This window comes from Protomyctophum parallelum, assembly GCF_964188405.1.
Source record: "Protomyctophum parallelum genome assembly, chromosome: 8".
In the NCBI taxonomy this organism is placed as follows: Eukaryota; Metazoa; Chordata; class Actinopteri; order Myctophiformes; family Myctophidae; genus Protomyctophum; species Protomyctophum parallelum.
This window is the reverse complement of record NC_139703.1, coordinates 8,426,340-8,450,461: the sequence shown is the minus strand read 5'-3', so window position 1 is coordinate 8,450,461 and position 24,122 is coordinate 8,426,340. Positions and strand designations below refer to the sequence as shown.

At 44.8% G+C, this 24,122-nt stretch overlaps 1 protein-coding gene across 1 annotated transcript in view; it reads right to left on the bottom strand.

The window, feature by feature from the left end:
• The window catches only part of srgap3 (SLIT-ROBO Rho GTPase activating protein 3), a 120,079-nt gene that overhangs the window by 48,132 nt on the left and 47,825 nt on the right, over positions 1 to 24,122 (bottom strand). Inside the window, exons 4-6 of the mRNA XM_083771828.1 lie at positions 15,370 to 15,432; positions 5,760 to 5,945; positions 722 to 850 (exon numbers count right to left, since the gene is read on the bottom strand). Of these exons, the coding sequence (XP_083627954.1) occupies positions 722 to 850; positions 5,760 to 5,945; positions 15,370 to 15,432 (378 nt within the window). The remainder of the gene's footprint in view (positions 1 to 721; positions 851 to 5,759; positions 5,946 to 15,369; positions 15,433 to 24,122) is intronic.

Genomic DNA, 24,122 nt, shown 5'->3' with positions numbered 1-24,122 from the left:
TTGATATTATGTTGTTATGTTGTTGTTTGTCATATTTGTGGTTGTGCTTTGTGAATTGAATTGAGAGAGAGAGAGAGAGAGAGAGAGAGAGAGAGAGGGAAATAGAGAGAGGAATAGAGACAGAGATACAGAGACGGAGAGAGTTACCCTGCGTCAAGTGCGTCATGTTTCCATATTGCCTTGCCACCACTACTGTGTATTTGACTTGGCTACAGCGCTGAGTTGGTGACGGTGACAGGCAGAGACAAGCACAATGCCAGGTTTGTGTGCGTTTGTGTTTCAGCAAAGATCCACAAAGCAGTGTAATTACCACTACACCGGATGGCCATATAGGAAGAGGAGAGCAGAGGAAACAGCCAGGAGAGCAAGCAGGACATGTTACGTTTCCTCCGTCAATGCTTGCCCTTAGAATGAATTATGACGTTTTGAAAGAAAGTCGCAGCATTGTCTTCTGGGTAGTAGTACTACTAGTACTACACCGTCTCACTACTACACTGCATTAGTGTGAGATTCATTCAGCCCCTCTGGTGATATAAAACAGAGAGAATGCATCGTGGGGTAAACACAGAGCAGCTTGGAGACAAGGCCGCCAACAGGCTGAAAGTGAGAAAACAGGAACAGATGGTGAGAGAATGTCTGCAGCGTTGCGACCGACGTTAAACCAACATCAGAAATCCCGGGCTGAGACGCAAACAAACACGCGTGGCTATCACATACTTACATCAATCATATCGGAGACGTCGTGTATGTAATATTTCGCCACCACAGCGTTCGTCGCTGCCAGGTTCAACAAATAGTCGTTCCGGGCCTTCGTGCACTTCAGCTTATTCTCCGAGTACTTGGCTTGCCTCTGGGGAAGGAGAGAGAGAGAGAGAGAGAGAGATAAAGGAAAAGCCATCAGTGGGGGGGAGATTAAGCAATGGTGAGAGTTGGGGAATTTTTTCCCCTCATTAACAGTAAACAGTAGACTTGGAACAGGCCTCACTGAAAACCAGTAGTGGAAAGTAAGTCAGTAGTGATAGTAGTGAATCAGTAAGTGTAAAGTACAATTACTTAACTTGAAATGAGACATTCTGCAATTTCTGCGTAATGAGTACTCTTACTTTTGGTACTTTAAGTAAATTATCCATATTGCATATTTCCATATTGATACTTTTACTTAAGTAAAACATGTGAGTACTTTTTCCACCACCTCTGCAGATACAGTCCAAGAGGGCGAAGAGTAAAAACAGAGAGAAGTGACGTCATGTTTGTAGTTTTCTCTTCACCGAAAACTGGACTACGATATGAATAGGCCTTAAAGGTATTGCTGTGGTAATAATATGCAAAATGGCACAGACAGACAGACAGACAGACAGGCATGCGGTCGGTCTCTCCAAGCTATAGTCTGTCTCCAGACAGACAGACAGACAGACAGGCATGCGGTCGGTCTCTCCAAGCTATAGTCTGTCTCCAGACAGACAGACAGACAGACAGGCTTGCATGCGGTCGGTCGCTCCAAGCTATAGTCTGTCTCCAGACAGACAGACAGACAGACAGACAGACAGACAGACAGACAGACAGACAGACAGGCATGCGGTCGGTCGCTCCAAGCTATAGTCTGTCTCTGTCTCATGTGAGAGCACAACAACAGGCTGCAGAGCACAGATGTTAACAATGAAACGCCTATAAAAGACGGTCTCGCTCCAGTGAGGTCATGAGAATCTCTCTCCATCTTGACTGTGTGTGTGTGTGTGTGTGTGTGTGTGTGTGTGTGTGTGTGTGTGTGTGTGTGTGTGTGTGTGTGCACGCGTGTATGTATACATATATATATAATATATATAATCGTCGCTGTCATGAGGAAACCACCCAACTAAACCTTTTTTTAGTTTTTTTTGTTCATGAATCAGTTTTGCTTTGTCATTATTGTTAAAATATAATGGTTTTCTTAATTTCCTGAAACATGTATGAGCGACCTCCTCCTTGGAGAAACTCAACATGCTGTTATCCTGTTTGGACTTGGTAGTCATGGCCGAGACGTCACTGAATACATCTGGCACAAACAAAACCACCGGAACCTATGATGGTAAACAGAATGATCATAATCGGGACAGAAGCACCTGTTGTCTCTGCCAACTCCCTCTCCACACCACCGTCAGGAAGTCTCATCGGCCGCCCGCAACCACCGGAACAGGCTAGTTTCTTACTTACAATTATTGCGAACGCAGTGATTGCGAATGCAGTGAGCACTAACTATGAGACCCTGCAGATCATGTCTGTCTGTGTGTGTGCTTTGTCGACTTCAAAAAAGCATTCGATTCAATTTGGCATGAGGGTCTGATGTACAAACTGTTGGAAAGTGGCATTGGGGGGAAAACCTATGACATCATAAAATCAATGTACACTAACAACAAATGCGCAGTCAAAATAGGCGAAAAGCACACAGACTTTTTCCCCCAAAGCCGTGGAGTTAGACAGGGATGCAGCCTGAGTCCAACACTCTTCAACATATATATCAACGAATTAGCAAAAACGCTAGAACAATCTACAGCTCCAGGCATCCTCTTGGCAAACACAGAAATCAAATGCTTACTTTACGCAGATGACCTGCTGCTGCTGTCCCCAACCAAGGAAGGACTACAGCAGCAACTCGATCTCCTAGACAAATTCTCCCAGACATGGGCCCTGACAGTGAACCTAACCAAGACTAAAATCATGATATTTCAAAAAAGGCCCAGCCGCCAAAACCACCAATTTTTCCTAAATACAATCCCACTAGAACAAACTAAAAACTATACCTACCTTGGCCTAAACATCAGCAGCACAGGGAACTACAACCAAGCTGTAAAGGACCTGAGAGACAAGGCAAGAAGGGCATTCTATGCCATCAAAAGAAACATCAAAATAGACATCCCAATTAAAACATGGCTTAAAATACTGGACTCTGTGATAGAACCAATTTCCCTCTATGGTTGCGAGATCTGGGGACCATTAGCAAACCATGACCTTGAAAAATGGGATAAACACCAAACCGAGACCCTACACACAGAATTCTGCAAATCCATTCTCCGTACCCAGCGAAAAACACCAAATAATGCATGCAGGGCAGAATTAGGACGATACCCACTCATAATCAAAATAAAAAAGAGAGCACTTAAGTTCTACAACCACCTAAAAGAAAGTGACCTAGATGCACTCCATAACAAGGCACTCACACACAGTGAAACTCTAGAGAGATGCCCCCTCAGCCAGCTGGCCCTGGAAATCCGGGCACAAACACAAACAGAGCCACGAGATAGAAAACCCATTGGACTAAACCAAATTATAAAACAGCAAAAGGAAAACTATCTGACACACTGGAAAGTGGCAACACAAAAGCAGAGTAAACTAGAATGCTATCTGGCCCTAAACAGAGAATACACAGTGGCAGAATACCTGAGCACTGTGACCGACCCAAAACAAAGAAAAATCTTAACTAGGTACAGACTCAGTGAGCACAGTCTCGCGATCGAGAAAGGCCGTCATAGGCAGACCTGTATCCCGAGAGAAGACAGACTATGCACCCACTGCACACTAAATGAAGTGGAAACCGAGCTACACTTCCTAACCATCTGTCCATTGTACCAAGACATCAGAGACACATACTTCCCACAGATTACAACCACACACGGAGATTTTGAAAACATGACCAATGACAAAAAACTCCCATATCTGCTGGGCGAAGTACAACAATGTGCAAACACAGCAGCAAGATTTGTGAGTTGCTGTGATAGGAGAAGGATATCAAATGGAACACAACCACCGTAAAGACTAATCATTGTGTATATGCCTGCACTGTACCTGCATCGAGTGATCTTGAACATAGAAGTTGATCTATTGAAGAATCATTGAAGAATTAATGTATTGTATACTACTAATCTATCTATCTATCTATCTATCTATCTATCTATGAGAGAGAGAGTGTGTGTGTGTGTGTGTGTGTGTGTGTGTGTGTGTGTGTGTGTGTGTGTGTGTGTGTGTGTGTGTGTGTGTGTGTGTGTGTGTGTGTGTGTGTGTGTGTGTGTGTGTGTGTGTGTGCGTGCGTGCGTGCGTGCCATTGATGGTGAGACTGATTCAGAGCGATACCAAACTGGTTTGATGTTGGCACTTCAAAGCGTAATGCTCAAGCAATTCGTACAGAATTTCATTTCTGCTCACAACAAAACTACACGTGAGCAATTTATTTCCAATTTCACACCGGGCATTATGATGCTAATTTCCACAGTGGGGTCAGAATAAAAGGGATTACTTTTTTCATTGCTCCATCCTCCTCCTTCTTTAAGCCTGTTCGAAGGTGTGTGTGTGTGTGTGTGTGTGTGTGTGTGTGTGTGTGTGTGTGTGTGTGTGTGTGTGTGTGTGTGTGTAGTAATATATGGCTGCTAAAATAAATCAGGTCACAAGGCACAGAGAGAATGAACATTCGTAGCTGCCGTTATAAATAGTGCTCCATTCTCATCTCATGCCAAGCGACATCTCTGTGGATGGCAGGCAGCCTGAGGAGGGAGAACCTGTCGCCACGCTGACGCTCTTTTGTCTTGGTTCTCTCTCTGTGTGTGCCTGACGGATATAGAGGAGCCTAATTTGCATGGAGGGACTTCCTGGTTAAAATCCCCAAAACAATGAAATATCATTATGCATACATGTGTGTGTATCTCAAGTTACAGCAAGAAGAACCTTCGCTGTGCTGGTTAGAGGCAGAGGAGGAGGAGGGTAACATGAATTAAGAACTGGAACCAGAAGAACCACACAGTTCGCTCACTGACCTGAAATGGTGCAGTTGCCCGAGGCTGTGTCTGGCAGTGGCAGGGCTGCAGACCTGTGTCTGGGGCTGCAGACCTGGGGCTGCAGACCTGGGGCTGCAGACCTGTGTCTGGGGCTGCAGACCTGGGGCTGCAGACCTGTCTACTCCACGCAGACTGACTGCAGCATCTTGTTTCCCTCTTGGTCTGTCTGTCTGTCTGTCTGTCTGTCTGTCTGTGTATAAGTGTGCTCACACAGCACTGTCTGTGTGAGCACATCTATAAGCCTCCTTCCTCCTCAATGCTGAAGGGCTTTAGCCAGCCTAATCGCGCATGCGAGTGAAATTAGCCGCCAACTATATATATCGGCCAGACAGGATAGGGGTCGGCCCTTGTATTGCATCCAGCAGCCCAACCCAGTAGTCACTTTGAGTGGCACTGGCACCGCACGCCACGGAAGCCACGGGTGAGTCTTCTTAACCACATTCTGACCTGAGATCAGATTCATACGAGGTTTCCACTGGGACACACACTGGTCTGATTAACCCATTCTTGACCTGAGATCAGATTCTAAAATATGTCAGTCGTTCTTCGATTTTTCAAAAATAGCAGACCTACAAGCTCGTATCGCGCCACTCGGTGGCGCGATATGAGCTTGTAGATCTGCTATTTTTCAATAGCTAAAGCACGACATGATGCTGACACCAAAATGGGTGCCCGTTCAGAATGGGTTAACTGGCCATGCATGTGTCGGACATTACTAACCCTACCCCAAACCCTAGCCCTAACATTAGTCTTAACTAGGCATGTATATATCGATATTAATCCCGACGATATGAATCGATTTAATGAAATGAATTATGAATTATGCGGGGAGGAAGCGTCAGTGAATCCTTGCTAGGAGTCTGGCTATCCCCTAGGCCCCGCCCCCAGTACCCACCTTCACCTTCTCCAGGCCCCGCCCCCCTACCCACCTTCCATAGGCCCCGCCCCTATACCCACCTTCTCCTTCATCTTCTCGATCTTCCTGACGGAGCTGCGTCTCTGGGGTCGGTCCTCGTGGCGCAGCAGGTTGACGTTGAGGTCTCCGGACTTGCTGAACTGCTTCTCCTCCTGCTTCTCGGCGTCCTTCAGCTTGTTCTCTGCACTGCTGCTCTCCGTGTGGTACATGTGGTACGTCTTCATCACCTGGAAGATACGGAGGACATTAGAGTTACAGCTCAGTGTGGTACATGTGGTACGTCTTCATCACCTGGAAGATACAGAGGACATTAGAGTTACAGCTCAGTGTGGTACATGTGGTACGTCTTCATCACCTGGAAGACACAGAGAACATTAGAGTTACAGCTCAGTGTGGTACATGTGGTACGTCTTCATCACCTGGAAGGAGACGAGAGAATGAGAGAGAGAGAGACAGAGACAGAGACAGACTGAGAGTGAGCGAGAGAGAAAGAGGCATAGATAGATAGAGAGAGAGAGAGAGAGAGGGGGGGGGGGGGATAGAGAGAGAGAGAAAGAGAGATAGAGAGAGAGAGGGGGGGGGAGGGAGGGAGGGAGAGAGGGAAAGAGAGAGGGATAGAGAGGGAGAGATGTAAACTTTTGTAATCATTTTTATCCCACGATTTTGTAACCCATTTTTTCACCCAGTGTAAATTATCGAATTCAATCCTGTGCGCTACACTTGCTCTGCCAACCTGGGGGGGGGGGGCAACGGACTGACCTCATGCTTCCTTCTATGCATGAGGAGTCCAAGCTGCTTCTTTTCACCTGACAGGAGGGGAGTTTCCCCGGCCGGACGTAGCGCGTGGAAGGGACACGTCATTCTGACCAGTTCGAGAGTAAACTTGATTAGATAACCACGAGAATCACCAGCAAACATTCTTCAGATGTAAAACAAAGCACATAATGGGAGTGTGTTCCAGTACCTTGATGAACTGAATACACAGGACCACAATGGAAACAAGACCCTTATTAGGGCTTTTTGTGTTATCCTTTTAACAATCATTAGCAAACTGTCCGACTCATTCTCCTATATAGTTTCTTTGAAATCCTGAAAAGGGTTAGAAAGGCCCCTTCTGTTCCCAGCAGAAATGCCCTGGTCAGTGGTGACTAATGATCTAGGAAAGTGAGCACCCATGCAGCCAAAATGTCAGGTGCACATCATTAGTATTCTTATCAGGAGCACAGCCTGCCATGAATATGTATGGGTGGGCCACTGCTGGGAACAGGGGAAAGTTATTAACCAAGCCTCTCCCTCAGGCAAAAAAACAACAACCTCTAAGCTGAAAGATATCTCTCAAAAACAACAAGAGTCGGCATAAACACGTATCAAGAATAGAGATATCTTATCCTTTTCCCATTTCTGTCAAATGGAAAATATAGTTTGGACATTTTTGGGGGGGCAAAGCCCCATTAAGAATATCACACTGGCACAATATCACTTGTGCTGAGATATGGCATCACATCCATCCATCCATCCATCCATATGTAGTGCTTTTGCTCATCTTAGCCAAGGTTGCCAGGCATATAAACCCATACTCTCACAAAGGCACGTTTGGCTTCCATACCGGGGAACGGTTCATCACCCAAGGCTTTCGCCTTTTCAGCCCTTTTTCTGTGGCAGAGTGACAACATTGTTCTCCATATCCGCTACTGCATATTTATTTTCCTCTCTCTAGTCATACATAGAGACTCTACCCACCCTAGGGTGCACAGAGTGCAGACAAAACATGTGCGATCAGAAGGACCTGGAAAGGACTCGTTAGGACATATGCTGTACAGTCTGTACAAAGGCAAGAGACAGACACCAGTTCACTGCATCCTGTTTAACACCTCCTCCACCCTCCCAGGTGCTCGGAGAAGAGCAAGGCTGTTACTTCCCAAAATGTAGGGCAGAGGCATCCAGGACAGGACAGCTGTCCCAACTGTGTGTCAGTGTGTGTGCCTGGCGGCTTTGAGCCTTTCCCCAAGGGCCTTGCCTCGGTGGCCCCATTCTTAATGGCCGTTAAAAAAAGAAAGCCCAGATGTGACCAGTGTCTTTAAATGCCTGAAACGCTTGGAAGCCACAGAGTGCATTCACATATTATCGTCTGTGAACACAACACACCTCAGGATGTTACACAGCCAGCAGCATAAACGCTGGTTTGTTTGTTTGTTTCCCCCCAACCCGGCTAGTTTCCGGTGGTTAATGTTCACTTGGAACTGCATTTAAGCAGCGGGGTTTCTTTCTTTTATCTCTAGGAATATATATATATATATATATATAACCCAGGCCAGGAGCATCCCACGGATGCAAATAGGTAAGGGCAACAAGAAAGAACCTAGGAAAAAAAAGGCCAATTATTTCCAGTGACTGTATACGACAAAAAAATTGCAGATCTACAAGCTCACAACACATCGCATATATTGACGTGTTCTGAGCTCGTCGGTTGGCTATATGTTCACTATTCATCATGCAATATGTCAGGCCTGAGGACGATTCTACAAATGCCTTCTAAATCCTGACAGTTTTCTGAAAAACCCATGTTTCTGTGCCATTCGTTCTCAAACATTTTCACGTCAAGGACCCCCATGTCATTGGTCGCCGACCACCATCTGAAAATATGTTGTTCCAGTGACCCCCCCAGAAGCAAAATATATTCAAACATTTGGGCCACATTTTCACGATTTTTCAAAAATAGCGGACCTACAAGCTCGTTACGAGCTTGTAGATCTGCTATTTTTCAACAGCTAAAGTATAAGATAATGCTTAAAACACCAAAAGGGGTTCCCGCCCAAAATGGATTAAGTGGTTTAAAAGGCTGCCACCAGAGCAGGCTCTTTTCATCTTACAAACCTTGGCTTCAACAGATACTTTCCAAAAAAACATCATAAATATTGTTACAAGAAAGACATCAAAGTAAAATGAATAAATATATATTTATTAGTGACAGCCAGGGCTGACAGTGGAAGTCAAAAACTAGGTGAACTCTCCAAGCTGTCAAACCTTTTCTCTACTCCAACTGGAAAGATGCTAGCTTTACAGATGGCAACTTGGCAACACGCTGCTGTAGTAGTTGTTGTTTTATGATGCGAGTCTACCTCGTAGAAGGTGAGTTGATGGAATGAACCCCAACCACAAAATATTTTCTTCCTGGAATAATGCTTAAACTCAGCTGTAAATATGCTCATAATCAATATGAGCATTATATAGATCTATATCTTCTGCCCGGCACGAGACGGTGCAAAGGAGCAGCGGGTTTATCATTGCCGTTTTCTGCAGTTTACGGAGTTATCATTTTTACGCCCAGCCCACATTGTTGTAGATCACTGGGTCCCAAACGCTGGGTTGTAACTGAAACATCGAAACGTTGTCGCTTTTTCCTGATAATAAAATAAGGGCTTAAACTGTCTGAGTTGCTCCAGTGCCTCCTTTTCTACTGGGTTGGGACCCATTTGTGGATATTGCTTTACTATTATTAGACAGCAAACTATTGTGATTAAGATGCGCCTGCCTACAGTAGATGTGCGGTGCACATTGATTGCAATATAAAAATACATCCGATTTCAACACAACACTCACATTGATTTTACATTTTGTTGCTGATTGAATGATCATCAAATAAATACCACTCGTCATGTAAGAATGTTGTGAATCCATAAGCCTCCGGCCTGACATTCTTTATCCCATTCTGACCTGAGATCAGATTCATACGAGGTTTCCGCCGGACACACACTGGTCTGATGAACCCATTCTGACCTGAGATCAGATTCTAAAAATGTCAGTCGTTCTTCGATTTTTTCAAAAATAGCAGACCTACAAGCTCGTATCGCGCCACTCGGTGGCGCGCTATGAGCTTGTAGATCTGCTATTTTTCAATAGCTAAAGCACGACATGATGCCGACACCAAAATGGGTGCCCGGTCAGAAGCTATACAGCTATACAGTATTCAATCAATCATCAATATGCAAAGTGGGCTCCAGGAGAGCATGCGGAGCCCGTTCCTGCTCATTGTCTCTCATTGTTTCATTTACAGTTCATAAATAAATAAACTAACCGAGTGAGAATGGGGGCGTGTGAATATTAAGTTGATATGTCAAGATATCACAGATGAGGAGACACGCCGTGGTGATTCTGAGGAGCACGGCCACTGCGTTTTGGACACATCATCCTTTCCGTTAGGGAGCTTTCGTTCCGCCCGGCATCTCCCGGCATCATTATGACGACGTTTCATACGGTCAGTCGAATCATGCAATTGCAATTTTCCTCTGCGGAAAACAGTTTGTGTCTCTTCTAACTTAATTGCTAAATCTGATATTTCCATCTATATGACAGAATAAGATTACATCTCGCTTTCGGGTATTTTCTCAGTCTCAGAATGGGTTAACCGGTTTGAAGTATAGCTTCCGACAACAGCTTTAAATCGCTCCATCTCTCACTGTGCAAAAAAACGCCTTTCGAGACAGATTGTCATTTAGACAAATACAGAAAATACAAAATAAACATCTCAACAAAGCTGTGCTGTTTACTTACTGTAATACGATTTAAATAAATCATAAAATACTCTAAAACTCTAATACTAATAAACTAGTGGTCCATTTGGTTTCATTTTATGCCCTCGAGTTAAATTATTGTTAAACATCTGCATTACTTAATTTACAAGAAGTCTACACAATTAGAGAATGTAGAATTATTGTTATTTTGATCAACGTTTGCCTGTTGTCTCTCCCACGGTAACATCAATACAGAATGGAATAGTGGGCAAAATCTTATCCAACGACAACAAAATATTCTGTCTTCGGTCTGAGAGGTCCGTGGCTCCAATAAATAATGGGCCTTGATATGAAAGAAGGTTGAAAACACATTGCAGTGCTAAACAACACAACATCAGTTGGTTGATTGACAACATGGTTGAGGATCAGGACACAGCTCTGTTCCACAGTGTCTCTGAACGACCTTGAAACACACACCGCTGCTGGAAGAAGCCCCAACGGACCCCCAACGCAAGGAGAGGCTAGCAGGCACCAGCCAGCCGACAGGGACAAACCACAAGGAGAGGCTAGCAGGCACCAGCCAGCCAACAGGGACAAACCACAAGGAGAGGCTAGCAGGCACCAGCCAGCCGACAGGGACAAAACACAAGGAGATGCTAGCAGGCACCAGCCAGCCAACAGGGACAAACACAAGGAGAGGCTAGCAGGCACCAGCCAGCCAACAGGGACAAAACACAAGGAGAGGCTAGCAGGCACCAGTCAGCCAACTGGGACAAACACAAGGAGAGGCTAGCAGGCACCAGTCAGCCAACTGGGACAAACACAAGGAGAGGCTAGCAGGCACCAGCCAGCCAACAGGGACAAACACAAGGAGAGGCTAGCAGGCACCAGCCAGCCAACAGGGACAAACACAAGGAGAGGCTAGCAGGCACCAGCCAGCCAACAGGGACAAACACAAGGAGAGGCTAGCAGGCACCAGCCAGCCAACAGGGACAAACACAAGGAGAGGCTAGCAGGCACCAGCCAGCCAACAGGGACAAACAGTCAAACACAAGGAGAGGCTAGCAGGCACCAGCCAGCCGACAGGGACAAACAGTCAAACACAAGGAGAGGCTAGCAGTCACCAGCCAGCTGACAGGGACAAACATACAAGGCAATGTCTGTCTCATTCATAAACATTACAGTGCTGTACATCCAGGTCCCTCATAGCACAAACCTGTCAAGATAGAGTCAAGAAGGGCAGATGGAGCGAGCCACCGATGTTGGGAATTTGTGAGCTGTCACATAATGTCTGGTATAGTGCATACAGTAGGAGTAGAGGGTCAATGTGCACGGTGTAGTGCGTATGCGTGCGTGCGTGTGTGCTCGCGCACGCGGCGTGCATGCATGCGTGTGTGTGTGTGTGTGTGTGTGTGTGTGTGTGTGTGTGTGCAGACATTATAGTTTGAAGTGCCAACTTTCAAGGTGTTTGGTCCATCCATGTACCGCATGTATCTAAAACAAGCAGGAATCTAATTAACATAATATGAATTTCTATAGTAATTATCAGCCCCTCCCTCCCTCCCTCCCTCCCTCCCTCCCTCCCTGACCAGCGTTATTCTGCTGTGCTGGCCAAATGGACAGATGGCGTGATCACAGACAGGAGGCATCATACTGTACTGTACGGTATGCCCTTTGGTGCTTCCCCTCTTATGTGACATTGCTGAGATGAATAAGTCATGTGTCAGAGGTTGCTGCTGAGCCATCTCCACCGGCGGCGTCCCTCCTGTGGGGGCAGCACTGAGTCACTGAGGCTCCCTGGAGCTGGTCCAGGCTAGAGCACCGTGCTTATGCAGGATTTAACCCATTCTGACCTGAGATCAGATTCATACCAGGTTTCCACTGGACAACACACTGGTCTGATTAACCCATTCTGACCTGAGATCAGATTCTAACTAGATAAAGTGCCAATCGGCACAGGTCTCCACCAGGATTCTTCCTCAGCCTAGTGGGAATATGCGTGCACAGTTTCATCGCAATCGGACGCTGCCGAGTTGTGGCCATTTGCTACTCCTGAAAACTGTAGGAGCCAATCGTGGCCAATCAGGATGGAATATGAGAAATCAAACAAACCTGTGTTGATCACATGACTATGGAGATCATGTGTACCGATTTGCGTGAAATTTGGATAAAATCTGAAGGAGTAATAATATAAAATGTTTTTTACATATGTGGGGCTCCTGGTGGCGCTATAAAGAGCAGATGTGAAAAATTCCAGACAAAGGTTTTTCCTTGGCCTCTAGGGAGTTGGCATACAAAGTGATCCACAGATTCGTGCAGTTAGAGGTAAAAACACTTTTCGGCCAGTTCTAGCGCCACCTTGAGGCTGAGTTGAAATTGTTCATGTGGCATTTCGTCCTCGGCCTAGTGGGAATGTGGGTGCACAATTTCAAGGAAATCACGCGATGTGTTCATGATTTGCAGCATTGCAGAAACTGAGCACTCCTGTGAACTTTGGAAGCCAATCTTAACCAATCAGGATGGAGTCTGAGAAATCTGAAAGACCGGTTTCGTTGAATGGCTGTAGAGAGACTGTGTACCAATTTGCGTGATGTTTGGACAAAATCTGTAGGTGTACTGTGCAAAAAGTTGTTTTGCACAAAGCGGCCTCCTGGTGGCGCTATAACAGGCCGTTCTGGAAAGTTTGGGGCAGAGGTTCATCGTTGGCATCCAGGGAGTGTGTGTGCAAAATTTGGCATCGACCGGGTTGACGGTGGCCGAGATTAGCTACTAACGGACGGACGGACGGACACACACACACACACACGGACGGACACACGGACGGACGGAGTGCAAAACATACTCTCCCCACATGCCTTCGGCCTGGTGGAGACAAAAATGTCAGTCGTTCTTCGATTTCTCAAAAATAGCAGACCTACAAGCTCGTATCGCGCCACTCGGTGGCGCGATATGAGCTTGTAGATCTGCTATTTTTCAATAGCTAAAGCATTGAACGGGTGCCCGTTCAGAATGGGTTAAGTCTCTCACAGTGGGGGGGCACAGTCTGTCCTCTCAGCCCCGTCACTGCAGATCTTATGGCTCCAGTGTGTGTGTGTGTGTGTGTGTTACTGAAGGCAGGTTGAGAGGAACCTCATACTGTATACAGCCTTATCCAGAGAGGAGGGATCGTGTGAACAAGTAGTGTGTGTGTGTGTGTGTGTGTGTGTGTGTGTGTGTGTGTGTGTGTGTGTGTGTGTGTGTGTGTGTGTGTGTGTGTGTGTGTGTGTGTGCGTGCGTGTGCGACAGGCAGTGGGTGTAAACTGTAAAGTAACATTTCACTCACATAATGTACTACTTGCAGTAAGTAAAGTTTTGTCATTTTGAGACACTTTTACATTACTGGAGTTTCTGTACTTTTACTCCAATATTATACTTTTACTCCACTACAATTATTTGACAGCTTTAGTTAGTACTAGTGACTAGTATAGTCTTTGTATTATTATTACAAAACATAAATGAACCACCTCAGCTCAGTCTGTATACATTTCGGCCATTGGAAAAGAGCCGCTGGTCTCTCGTACGATGCGACGCATTGTGAGCTTTTAGATCAGCCATTTTCAAAAATAAACCTGGTCTCAGGACTATAAGCACGGTGAAGGACCGAGAGACCTTGCATTCCTGACACCGAGGGCCCATGCATGAGAGAGAGAGAGAGAGAGAGAGAGAGAGCAGCCTTCAATGTGGAAGTGATTTCGTCTCATACTACGTACAGTACAACTGGCCCACTTGGAGAGAGAGACGCAATGTTCCATTCCATCATAACGACGGCCTACAGTACAGTACAGTACAGTACCTCGTGCTCCCTTATCATCATCATCATCATCTGTACTAAACACAGACACTGCTCTGCAGAAGGAACGAGAAATAGAGGTGTGTGTGCGACTGTGTGTGTGTGTGTGTGTGTGTGTGTGTGTGTGTGTGTGTGTGTGTGTGTGTGTGTGTGTGTGTGTGTGTGTGTGTGTGTGTGTGTGTGTGTGTGTGTGATACACAATACACATGCATGTCTGAAAGAGAAAAGCAAGGGGGAGAGATGAAAGTGAAATGATTTTTTTTTTTTTTCACTAATGCAAAACACACGTACGGGTATACACACTGAATCAATTCATAAACAACCCAGAATTGCGTGTGTGTGTGACCCGAATGCGACCCCAATCAGCTGCAATGGGTTGTACGACAGACAGACAGACAGACAGACAGACAGTCATTGGAGCGGTTAGTTAGGACCCGCTCCAAAAAAACAATTTCAAAGCCATCAATCTGTGCAGCAAAATCCAGAGTGTTGACCACTCTGACACAAGCCCTGTTTACTTCACCATACCAAGAAAATCCCATTTATGAGATATGACTGGCTGGCTGGCTGGCTGACTGACTGACTGACTGGTCGTCGATCATGGATGATCAGCTAAAAACCATCCAGCTGGTGCAGCTCTATAACCCATTCTGACCTGAGATCAGATTCATACGAGGTTTCCACTGGACACACACTGGTCTGATGAACCCATTCTGACCTGAGATCAGATTCTAAAAAAATGTCAGTCGTTCTTTGATTTTTCAAAAAATAGCAGACCTACAAGCTCGTATCGCGCCACTCGGTGGCGCGATATGAGCTTGTAGATCTGCTATTTTTCAATAGCTAAAGCATAACATGATGCCGACACCAAAACGGGTGCCCGGTCAGAATGGGGTTAAAGGTGTCCTGGCTGACATGGCTCATGCTCATAATGGGTTATACCTGGATTGCTATAGAGACTGATACTGTGATGAAAAACGACTACCCTTTGACGGAAACTAAATGAAAACTAAGCTATGGTGACTAAAGCTAAGACAAAATATATTGACAATTTCGTCAACAAATAAAAACTAGACTAAAAATGTTAGGAAGTGTTAAAGTAAGCAACAGTGGAGAACTCTGAAGTGCGTTGTGTTTGGGAGAGAAGGAAGGCGTGAGAGAGAAAAGAGGAAATGAGAACGATAGGGTTTAATGATAGGATATCGAAGCCGTCGGGTGGAAATCTTTCATGTCCAAAACTCGTACTATTCAGGAAATGGAAAAAAAGAGCCAGTGTTCCAATTAAAAGAGGCCGTGAGAAGTTGTACTTACAGTGTACAGCTCATTGGTCACTTTCACCAGCTCCTCGTGCATCTGGATGCCAATGTCCTTGCTCTGAAAGACAAACAGAGACACAGTGAGACATCTGGATGCCAATGTGTCCTTGTTCTGAAAGACAAACGGAGACACAGTGAGACATGTGGATGCCAATTTGTCCTTGCTCTGAAAGACAAACGGAGACACAGTGAGACATATGGATGCCAATTTGTCCTTGCTCTGAAAGACAAACAGAGACGGGAGGAGTGAGACCACAAGTGACCATCACGAACCGACGAGTAATTTTACACAAATAATTAGCCCTTCGCTAAGTCCCTCCCCAACCCGTCCTTGTCCAATAGGCACGTTAGCAGCGAAGAGACAGGTCAAGCTGTCCTTCCCATTGAGATGGAGACGGGATTTCTCCATATAAATAATGGATCATTTCAGAAGCAATACCTTCAAAATGTCTTCTTAAATCTAGTCAACCAGGCCTGCAGTATGCCATGCACTGGGCAAATGTGCATGACATTATTTAAATGAACTAGAAATACGAGGAAATGACAGATGGAGAAATCAACTTTTAACGACCGGCTGACAGGAGTTTTCTTGTTGCGCGGTAAGACTACTGTCATTAGTAGTATTGCCATCACCTGGGTGACGTTAAGTCAACACCACAGCCATGCAAAATAACATTGACAGCTATGAGGTGGCGAAAGCTTGACCTGCATAGTAACAGTTGCTAAACTATTTGGATTGGCATTGGACAATTGCTTTTTGGGGTGGGGTTTGGCGAAGGGCTAATTGCAATAACGATTTAATTGTTGTTTTTGGCATTGAACATTGGAACATAATATGAATAAAGACTACATTTCCGTTTGTCTGGTAATCAAAAAATGCACAGGGCAGATAGACAAATAACTGAAATATACAAAAAAATGACTGACATTCATTGTTTTTATACTAAAACTGATCTAAAAATAGCAGATCTACAAGCTTACAACGCGTCACAAAGTGGCACATTGTAAGCTTGTAGATCTGCAATTTCAGCTTTTTATAATGTATGAACATGGAAATGATTATGACAAAACTATTGCGATTATCTCAGATAATTGCGATTAGACGATTGTGTAATACTTGTGACAGTGACAGCTTTGACTGTGTGACCTGTTGACGAGGGACAATCCACTGTAAAGTGACACTGAAACTACAGCCAACATACAAAGTGTCATTTTGAGTTTGAGTTAAAAACGTTCGCTCTGAAGGAATATATATTCAAAGATTTGCACCACATTTTCACGATTTTTCAAAAATAGCAGATCTACAAGCTAAAATGGTTAAAAGTTGTTAAGGTGACACATGCGTTCCCAGTCCTTAATGAGGTTAAGACGCTTTGTTGACCTCTCCGAATGACCAACACTGCGTGCGATTGACAAGAAGGAAGACCATTGCTCCCCAATTTTCGCTCATGTCAAATGAATGAATGATATTATGAGCCAATTCCCAGATTTCATGCAAAATATGTATTAGAAATCCTTCTGCATGTGCATACTGCATACGGGTCCGTTTTTAAACCACATGAGGTTTTAATTTCTTGTTGTTTCACTTATTGTCTCCACCAGGCCGAAGGCATGGGGGGAGAGTATGTTTTGCACTCCGTCCGTCCGTCCGTCCGTCCGTCCGTGTGTGTGTCCGTGAGCAGCTAATCTCCCGCACTGTTAACCCGGTCGATGCCAAATTTTGCACACACACTCCCTGGATGCCAACGATGAACCTCTGCCCCAAAATTTCCAGAACGGCCTGTTATAGCGCCACCAGGAGGCCGCTTTGTGCAAAACAAGTTTTGCACAGTACACCAAATTGGTACACAGTCTCTCTAGAGCCATTCAACGAAACGGGTCTTTCAGATTTCTCAGACTCCATCCTCATTGGTTAAGGCGAACAACAAGTCTCTCTTCCAGCTATAGCTCCACTTTTGTGTGTTTGTGAATCATAATTCTCCTTTGCCCTCAATTTCCACTGCTTCACATAAAATAGCTTATAGATCAGCTATTTTCGGGGCGCAACCCCGAAAGCACTCTTTAGCTAGTGGAGATGCGGTACATGGTGTACAACATGTATTTCTAAACAAAATTAGTTCAATACCAGATACTGTGTTCACGTTCAGGAGACTTTTTGCCTTCCGGCATGGCATGGCATTTGCATTTCTTTCACCATGTAGTGAATGCTGCACTCGTGGTCTGGAAAGGGCAGTTGTTTTACCCATTCTGACCTGAGATCAGATTCATACGAGGTTTCCACTGGACACACACTGGTCTGATGAACCCATTCTGACCTGAGATCAGATTCTAAAAATGTCAGTCGTTCTTCGATTTTTCAAAAAATAGCAGACCTACAAGCTCGTATCGCGCCACTCGGTGGCGCGATATGAGCTTGTAGATCTGCTATTTTTAAATGGCTAAAGCACGACATGATGCCGACACCAAAATGGGTTCCCGTTCAGAATGGGTTAACAGACGGGTAAAAAGGCAAGGGATGAAGCCACCTTGTGTGCACGTCCCCGTGGCCAGCGTGCTTTCTGGTAGGGAGGGGCGGGGAGCGCATGGACAATGCGCTGGATGATTATTGGTTCACCGATCTGAGTGCCCTCCCCCGCCCCACCCCTCCCCTCCCCGGTAAAAAAGAAAACAGCAAAAATGACGTCACATTATTTCGAGCGACACCCCTCTGAACCGTCGTTCACTCCCACTTCCAGACCAGGAAATGTGTCTTGTTCGCCCAGGATTTCATTTTTGAGCCGAATCATGCGAACATAAATAAAAGCCTGTGTACCGAGGCTAGTGGTCCGGGGACCGCCAGTGAGTGGTCCTTGAGGGGCTTCCAGGTGGTCCCCAGCAAAATGATGGAGAGCTGGTAACCAAATGGACCCTTATAGATCTTTAACTCTTGAGAGCGTAAAAGTATTTGGTTTCATTTTACACTCTCAAGAGTTACATTATTGTTAAACATCTGCATTACTTAGGGTAATTTACAAGATCATTAGAGAATGTAGAAGAATTGTTATTTTGTTGCATAGAATTGAGTGTCAACGAACGATAACAAAATATTCTTTAGTATTGGGTCTGAGAGGCTAAATCTCATCAAATGGTGGTCGTGGATCAATTGCCAAATAAATAATGGGCCTTGGTTGAAGAAAACTAGTTTACATCCATTCCTCCGTCGGTTATCATTACTAGTCCTTACCCGTTGTGAGATATTTGCCCCCCCCCCCCGTGAAGGGTACTGCGCCCGGGTGCGTTTGTAATTGACTATTAAATTAATTAATAATCATTAATGTGTCAAATCGAAAAAAGGGCTTCGTTACGCCCTCCATATGCATATGGTCAATGCCTGTGTGAAAAGTGGGAGTGATTGGTGCAGGCAGTAAGGAGTTACGGCACTGTTTCTGACAGACACACACACACACACACACACACACACAGACAATTGTTAGAATTATAGTATGATGATGATGATGATGATGATGATAGTATGATGATGACGTTGATAAACATAACTGGAGAAGTGAGAGAAGTGAGACTAAGTGATTGCAACAATGGAAGTGTAACAAAGCAGCTATTTGGATGACATGCAGGAAACTTAAAAAAAAAGGATCTGTACGAACGGAATGAAAAAGCAAGAAAGATAAAGACAGTTCAACTAGTGTGGCTAAACTCAGTTTATTAGTTTATTGATATTTTCCGATGCTCTTGGACGGGGGTTAGGTCTGTTTGTTTGTTACTGGAGAACAGATGGCTGGACTTTTCATGAAACTTGGTGGGAATTGAGAATGACCATTACATTAGGGCTGCCAGGAAGAGTTGACCATTAGGCTGCCAGGAAGAGTTGATTATCTTTTGGATCAACAAGGTCAAAAGAGCAAGGTCAAGAATGGAGAACAGATGGGTGGATTCTCATGAATAAGACACCGCCTTGAGGAGATTATGAACACGTGGGTCGAAATAAAAAGGCCAAAAGGTAAAAAGGTCACAATCAAGTTCAAAATCGTCACCAACACATGCAGCCACCTCTGGTAAAGTCGCCAAAGTCCTGTGCTGATCAGCGCCCCGCCCCTTTTAGTAACATTAGTGTGATTTAGGCTAAAATAGGACATTCTTTGGCCTAAATCAACGGTTTTGTGACGTCATCAGGAGTAAGTCAGTAAGTTTAAGTCTACGGTTTAATCCTATTTAATTCAATTTAATCATATTATGCTACATAACTGACAGACAGTGTTATTTATATTAATAGACATAAATTGTAATAAAACATTTTTGGTGAAATGATTAAGAAATATCATGTAGTTTTGTTTAGAATCACTTAAATGAAACCTGGAAACCTTTTTTAAAGGCCATTTTAAATTAGTTTAAGAAGATGAGGAAATGACTTGGTCATCTCAGGTGGTACTACTGGTCAGGTGGTCAGGTGGTACTGGTGGTCAGGTGGTAATACTGGTCAGGTGGTAATACTGGTCAGGTGGTACTACTGGTCAGGTGGTAATACTGGTCAGGTGGTACTACTGGTCAGGTGGTACTGGTGGTCAGGTGGTAATACTGGTCAGGTGGTAATACTGGTCAGGTGGTACTACTGGTCAGGTGGTAATACTGGTCAGGTGGTAATACTGGTCAGGTGGTACTACTGGTCAGGTGGTAATACTGGTCAGGTGGTACTACTGGTCAGGTGGTACTGCTGGTCAGGTGGTACTGCTGGTCAGGTGGTACTACTGGTCAGGTGGTACTACTGGTCAGGTGGTAATACTGGTCAGGTGGTAATACTGGTCAGGTGGTAATACTGGTCAGGTGGTACTACTGGTCAGGTGGTACTACTGGTCAGGTGGTACTACTGGTCAGGTGGTACTGCTGGTCAGGTGGTAATACTGGTCAGGTGGTACTGCTGGTCAGGTGGTAATACTGGTCAGGTGGTAATACTGGTCAGGTGGTAATACTGGTCAGGTGGTACTGCTGGTCAGGTGGTAATACTGGTCAGGTGGTACTACTGGTCAGGTGGTACTACTGGTCAGGTGGTACTACTGGTCAGGTGTTAATACTGGTCAGGTGGTAATACTGGTCAGGTGGTACTGCTGGTCAGGTGGTACTACTGGTCAGGTGGTAATACTGGTCAGGTGGTAATACTGGTCAGGTGGTAATACTGGTCAGGTGGTACTACTGGTCAGGTGGTAATACTGGTCAGGTGGTACTGGTGGTCAGGTGGTAATACTGGTCAGGTGGTAATACTGGTCAGGTGGTACTGGTGGTCAGGTGGTAATACTGGTCAGGTGGTAATACTGGTCAGGTGGTAATACTGGTCAGGTGGTACTGCTGGTCAGGTGGTACTGCTGGTCAGGTGGTACTGCTGGTCAGGTGGTATTACTGGTCAGGTGGTACTGGTGGCCAGGTGGTAATACTGGTCAGGTGGTATTACTGGTCAGGTGGTACTACTGGTCAGGTGGTACTACTGGTCAGGTGGTACTACTGGTCAGGTGGTACTGGTGGTCAGGTGGTATTACTGGTCAGGTGGTACTGGTGGTCAGCTGGTAATACTGGTCAGGTGGTATTACTGGTCAGGTGGTACTACTGGTCAGGTGGTAATACTGGTCAGGTGGTAATACTGGTCAGGTGGTACTACTGGTCAGGTGGTAATACTGGTCAGGTGGTACTACTGGTCAGGTGGTACTGCTGGTCAGGTGGTACTACAGGTCAGGTGGTAATACTGGTCAGGTGGTAATACTGGTCAGGTGGTACTACTGGTCAGGTGGTACTACTGGTCAGGTGGTAATACTGGTCAGGTGGTAATACTGGTCAGGTGGTACTACTGGTCAGGTGGTACTACTGGTCAGGTGGTATTACTGGTCAGGTGGTACTGGTGGTCAGGTGGTATTACTGGTCAGGTGGTACTACTGGTCAGGTGGTGGTACTACTGGTCAGGTGGTACTACTGGTCAGGTGGTACTACTGGTCAGGTGGTACTGGTGGTCATGTGGTACTGGTGGTCATGTCACATCTTGAAAATGGAACAAGGATGATGGAGAATGCAGCGTGAACTCTACTGGGTGCAATGTTTCTAGTTCTCGCTTCGCTTGTCATTTTCCTTGGAACTTTTTCTTTTCATATTATTGGCAGGAGAGGTCACATTCCTCCCTACTCCCCAAAGTCTCCACGCAGCGTCTACCGGTGTGTGTGTGTGTGTGTGCGTGTGTGTGTTACTATACTGTACTGTACTGTACTGTACACTGGCTCTCACTGTACTACTCATGTATTTACAGTAGCCTAGCTGCTCCCCCCGGCCTGGTGCAGTGATGGAAAAAGTTCTCAAATGTCTTACTTAAGTAAAAGTATCAATATGCAATATAGAAATTTGTCTGTTACAAGTAAACGTCCGGAATTCAAAATGTACTTGAGCAAAAAGTACAAAAAGTGTTGGCATCAAAGTAAAGGTAAAAGTACTCCTTATGCAGAATGTTCAAATGTATATATATTTTTTGAAAATAACAGATCTACAAGCTCTCAATGTGTCGCATTTTCAAATGGACGAAATGTACAGTATATATACGGTATATATATAGGGCTGAAGTCAAGCGGTTAGAGTAACTAGTACATTTGAAAAAGTACAATATTTGCCGCTGAGATGTAGTGGGGTAAAAGTACTGAAAAGTACAAATACCTCAAAATTGTACTTAAGTAAATGTACTTTGTGTTGCTTTCCACCACTGCTGCTGCCTGGCCTGGTGTTTGTGCCTCCCATAGTGAGTATGTATTACACCATGCCTCCCATAGTGAGTATGTATTACCCCATGCCTCCATAGTGAGTATGTATTACACCGTGCCTCCATAGTGAGTATGTATTACACCATGCCTCCATAGTGAGTATGTATTACACCATGCCTCCATAGTGAGTATGTATTACACCATGCCTCCATAGTGAGTATGTATTACACCATGCCTCCCATAGTGAGTATGTATTACACCATGCCTCCATAGTGAGTATGTATTACACCATGCCTCCATAGTGAGTATGTATTACACCATGCCTCCCATAGTGAGTATGTATTACACCATGCCTCCATAGTGAGTATGTATTACACCATGCCTCCATAGTGAGTATGTATTACACCATGCCTCCATAGTGAGTATGTATTACACCATGCCTCCATAGTGAGTATGTATTACACCATGCCTCCATAGTGAGTATGTATTACACCATGCCTCCATAGTGAGTATGTATTACACCATGCCTCCATAGTGAGTATGTATTACACCATGCCTCCCATAGTGAGTATGTATTACACCATGCCTCCATAGTGAGTATGTATTACACCATGCCTCCCATAGTGAGTATGTATTACACCATGCCTCCATAGTGAGTATGTATTACACCATGCCTCCATAGTGAGTATGTATTACACCATGCCTCCATAGTGAGTATGTATAACACCATGCCTCCCATAGTGAGTATGTATTACACCATGCCTCCCATAGTGAGTATGTATTACACCATGCCTCCCATAGTGAGTATGTATTACACCATGCCTCCATAGTGAGTATGTATTACACCATGCCTCCATAGTGAGTATGTATTACACCATGCCTCCATAGTATGTATTACACCATGCCTCCCATAGTGAGTATGTATTACACCATGCCTCCCATAGTGAGTATGTATTACACCATGCCTCCATAGTGAGTATGTATTACACCATGCCTCCATAGTGAGTATGTATTACACCATGCCTCCATAGTGAGTATGTATTACACCATGCCTCCATAGTATGTATTACACCATGCCTCCATAGTGAGTATGTATTACACCATGCCTCCATAGTGAGTATGTATTACACCATGCCTCCCATAGTGAGTATGTATTACACCATGCCTCCATAGTGAGTATGTATAACACCATGCCTCCATAGTGAGTATGTATTACACCATGCCTCCATAGTGAGTATGTATTACACCATGCCTCCATATTGAGTATGTATTACACCATGCCTCCATAGTGAGTATGTATAACACCATGCCTCCATAGTGAGTATGTATTACACCATGCCTCCATAGTGAGTATTTATTACACCATGCCTCCATAGTGAGTATGTATTACACCATGCCTCCATAGTGAGTATGTATTACACCATGCCTCCATAGTGAGTATGTATTACACCATGCCTCCATAGTGAGTATGTATTACACCATGCCTCCATAGTGAGTATGTATTACACCATGCCTCCATAGTGAGTATGTATTACACCATGCCTCCATAGTATGTATTACACCATGCCTCCATAGTGAGTATGTATAACACCATGCCTCCATAGTGAGTATGTATAACACCATGCCTCCATAGTGAGTATGTATTACACCATGCCTCCATAGTGAGTATGTATTACACCATGCCTCCCATAGTGAGTATGTATTACACCATGCCTCCATAGTGAGTATGTATTACACCATGCCTCCATAGTGAGTATGTATAACACCATGCCTCCATAGTGAGTATGTATAACACCATGCCTCCATAGTGAGTATGTATTACACCATGCCTCCCATAGTGAGTATGTATTACACCATGCCTCCATAGTGAGTATGTATTACACCATGCCTCCATAGTATGTATTACACCATGCCTCCATAGTATGTATTACACCATGCCTCCATAGTGAGTATGTATTACACCATGCCTCCATAGTATGTATTACACCATGCCTCCATAGTATGTATTACACCATGCCTCCATAGT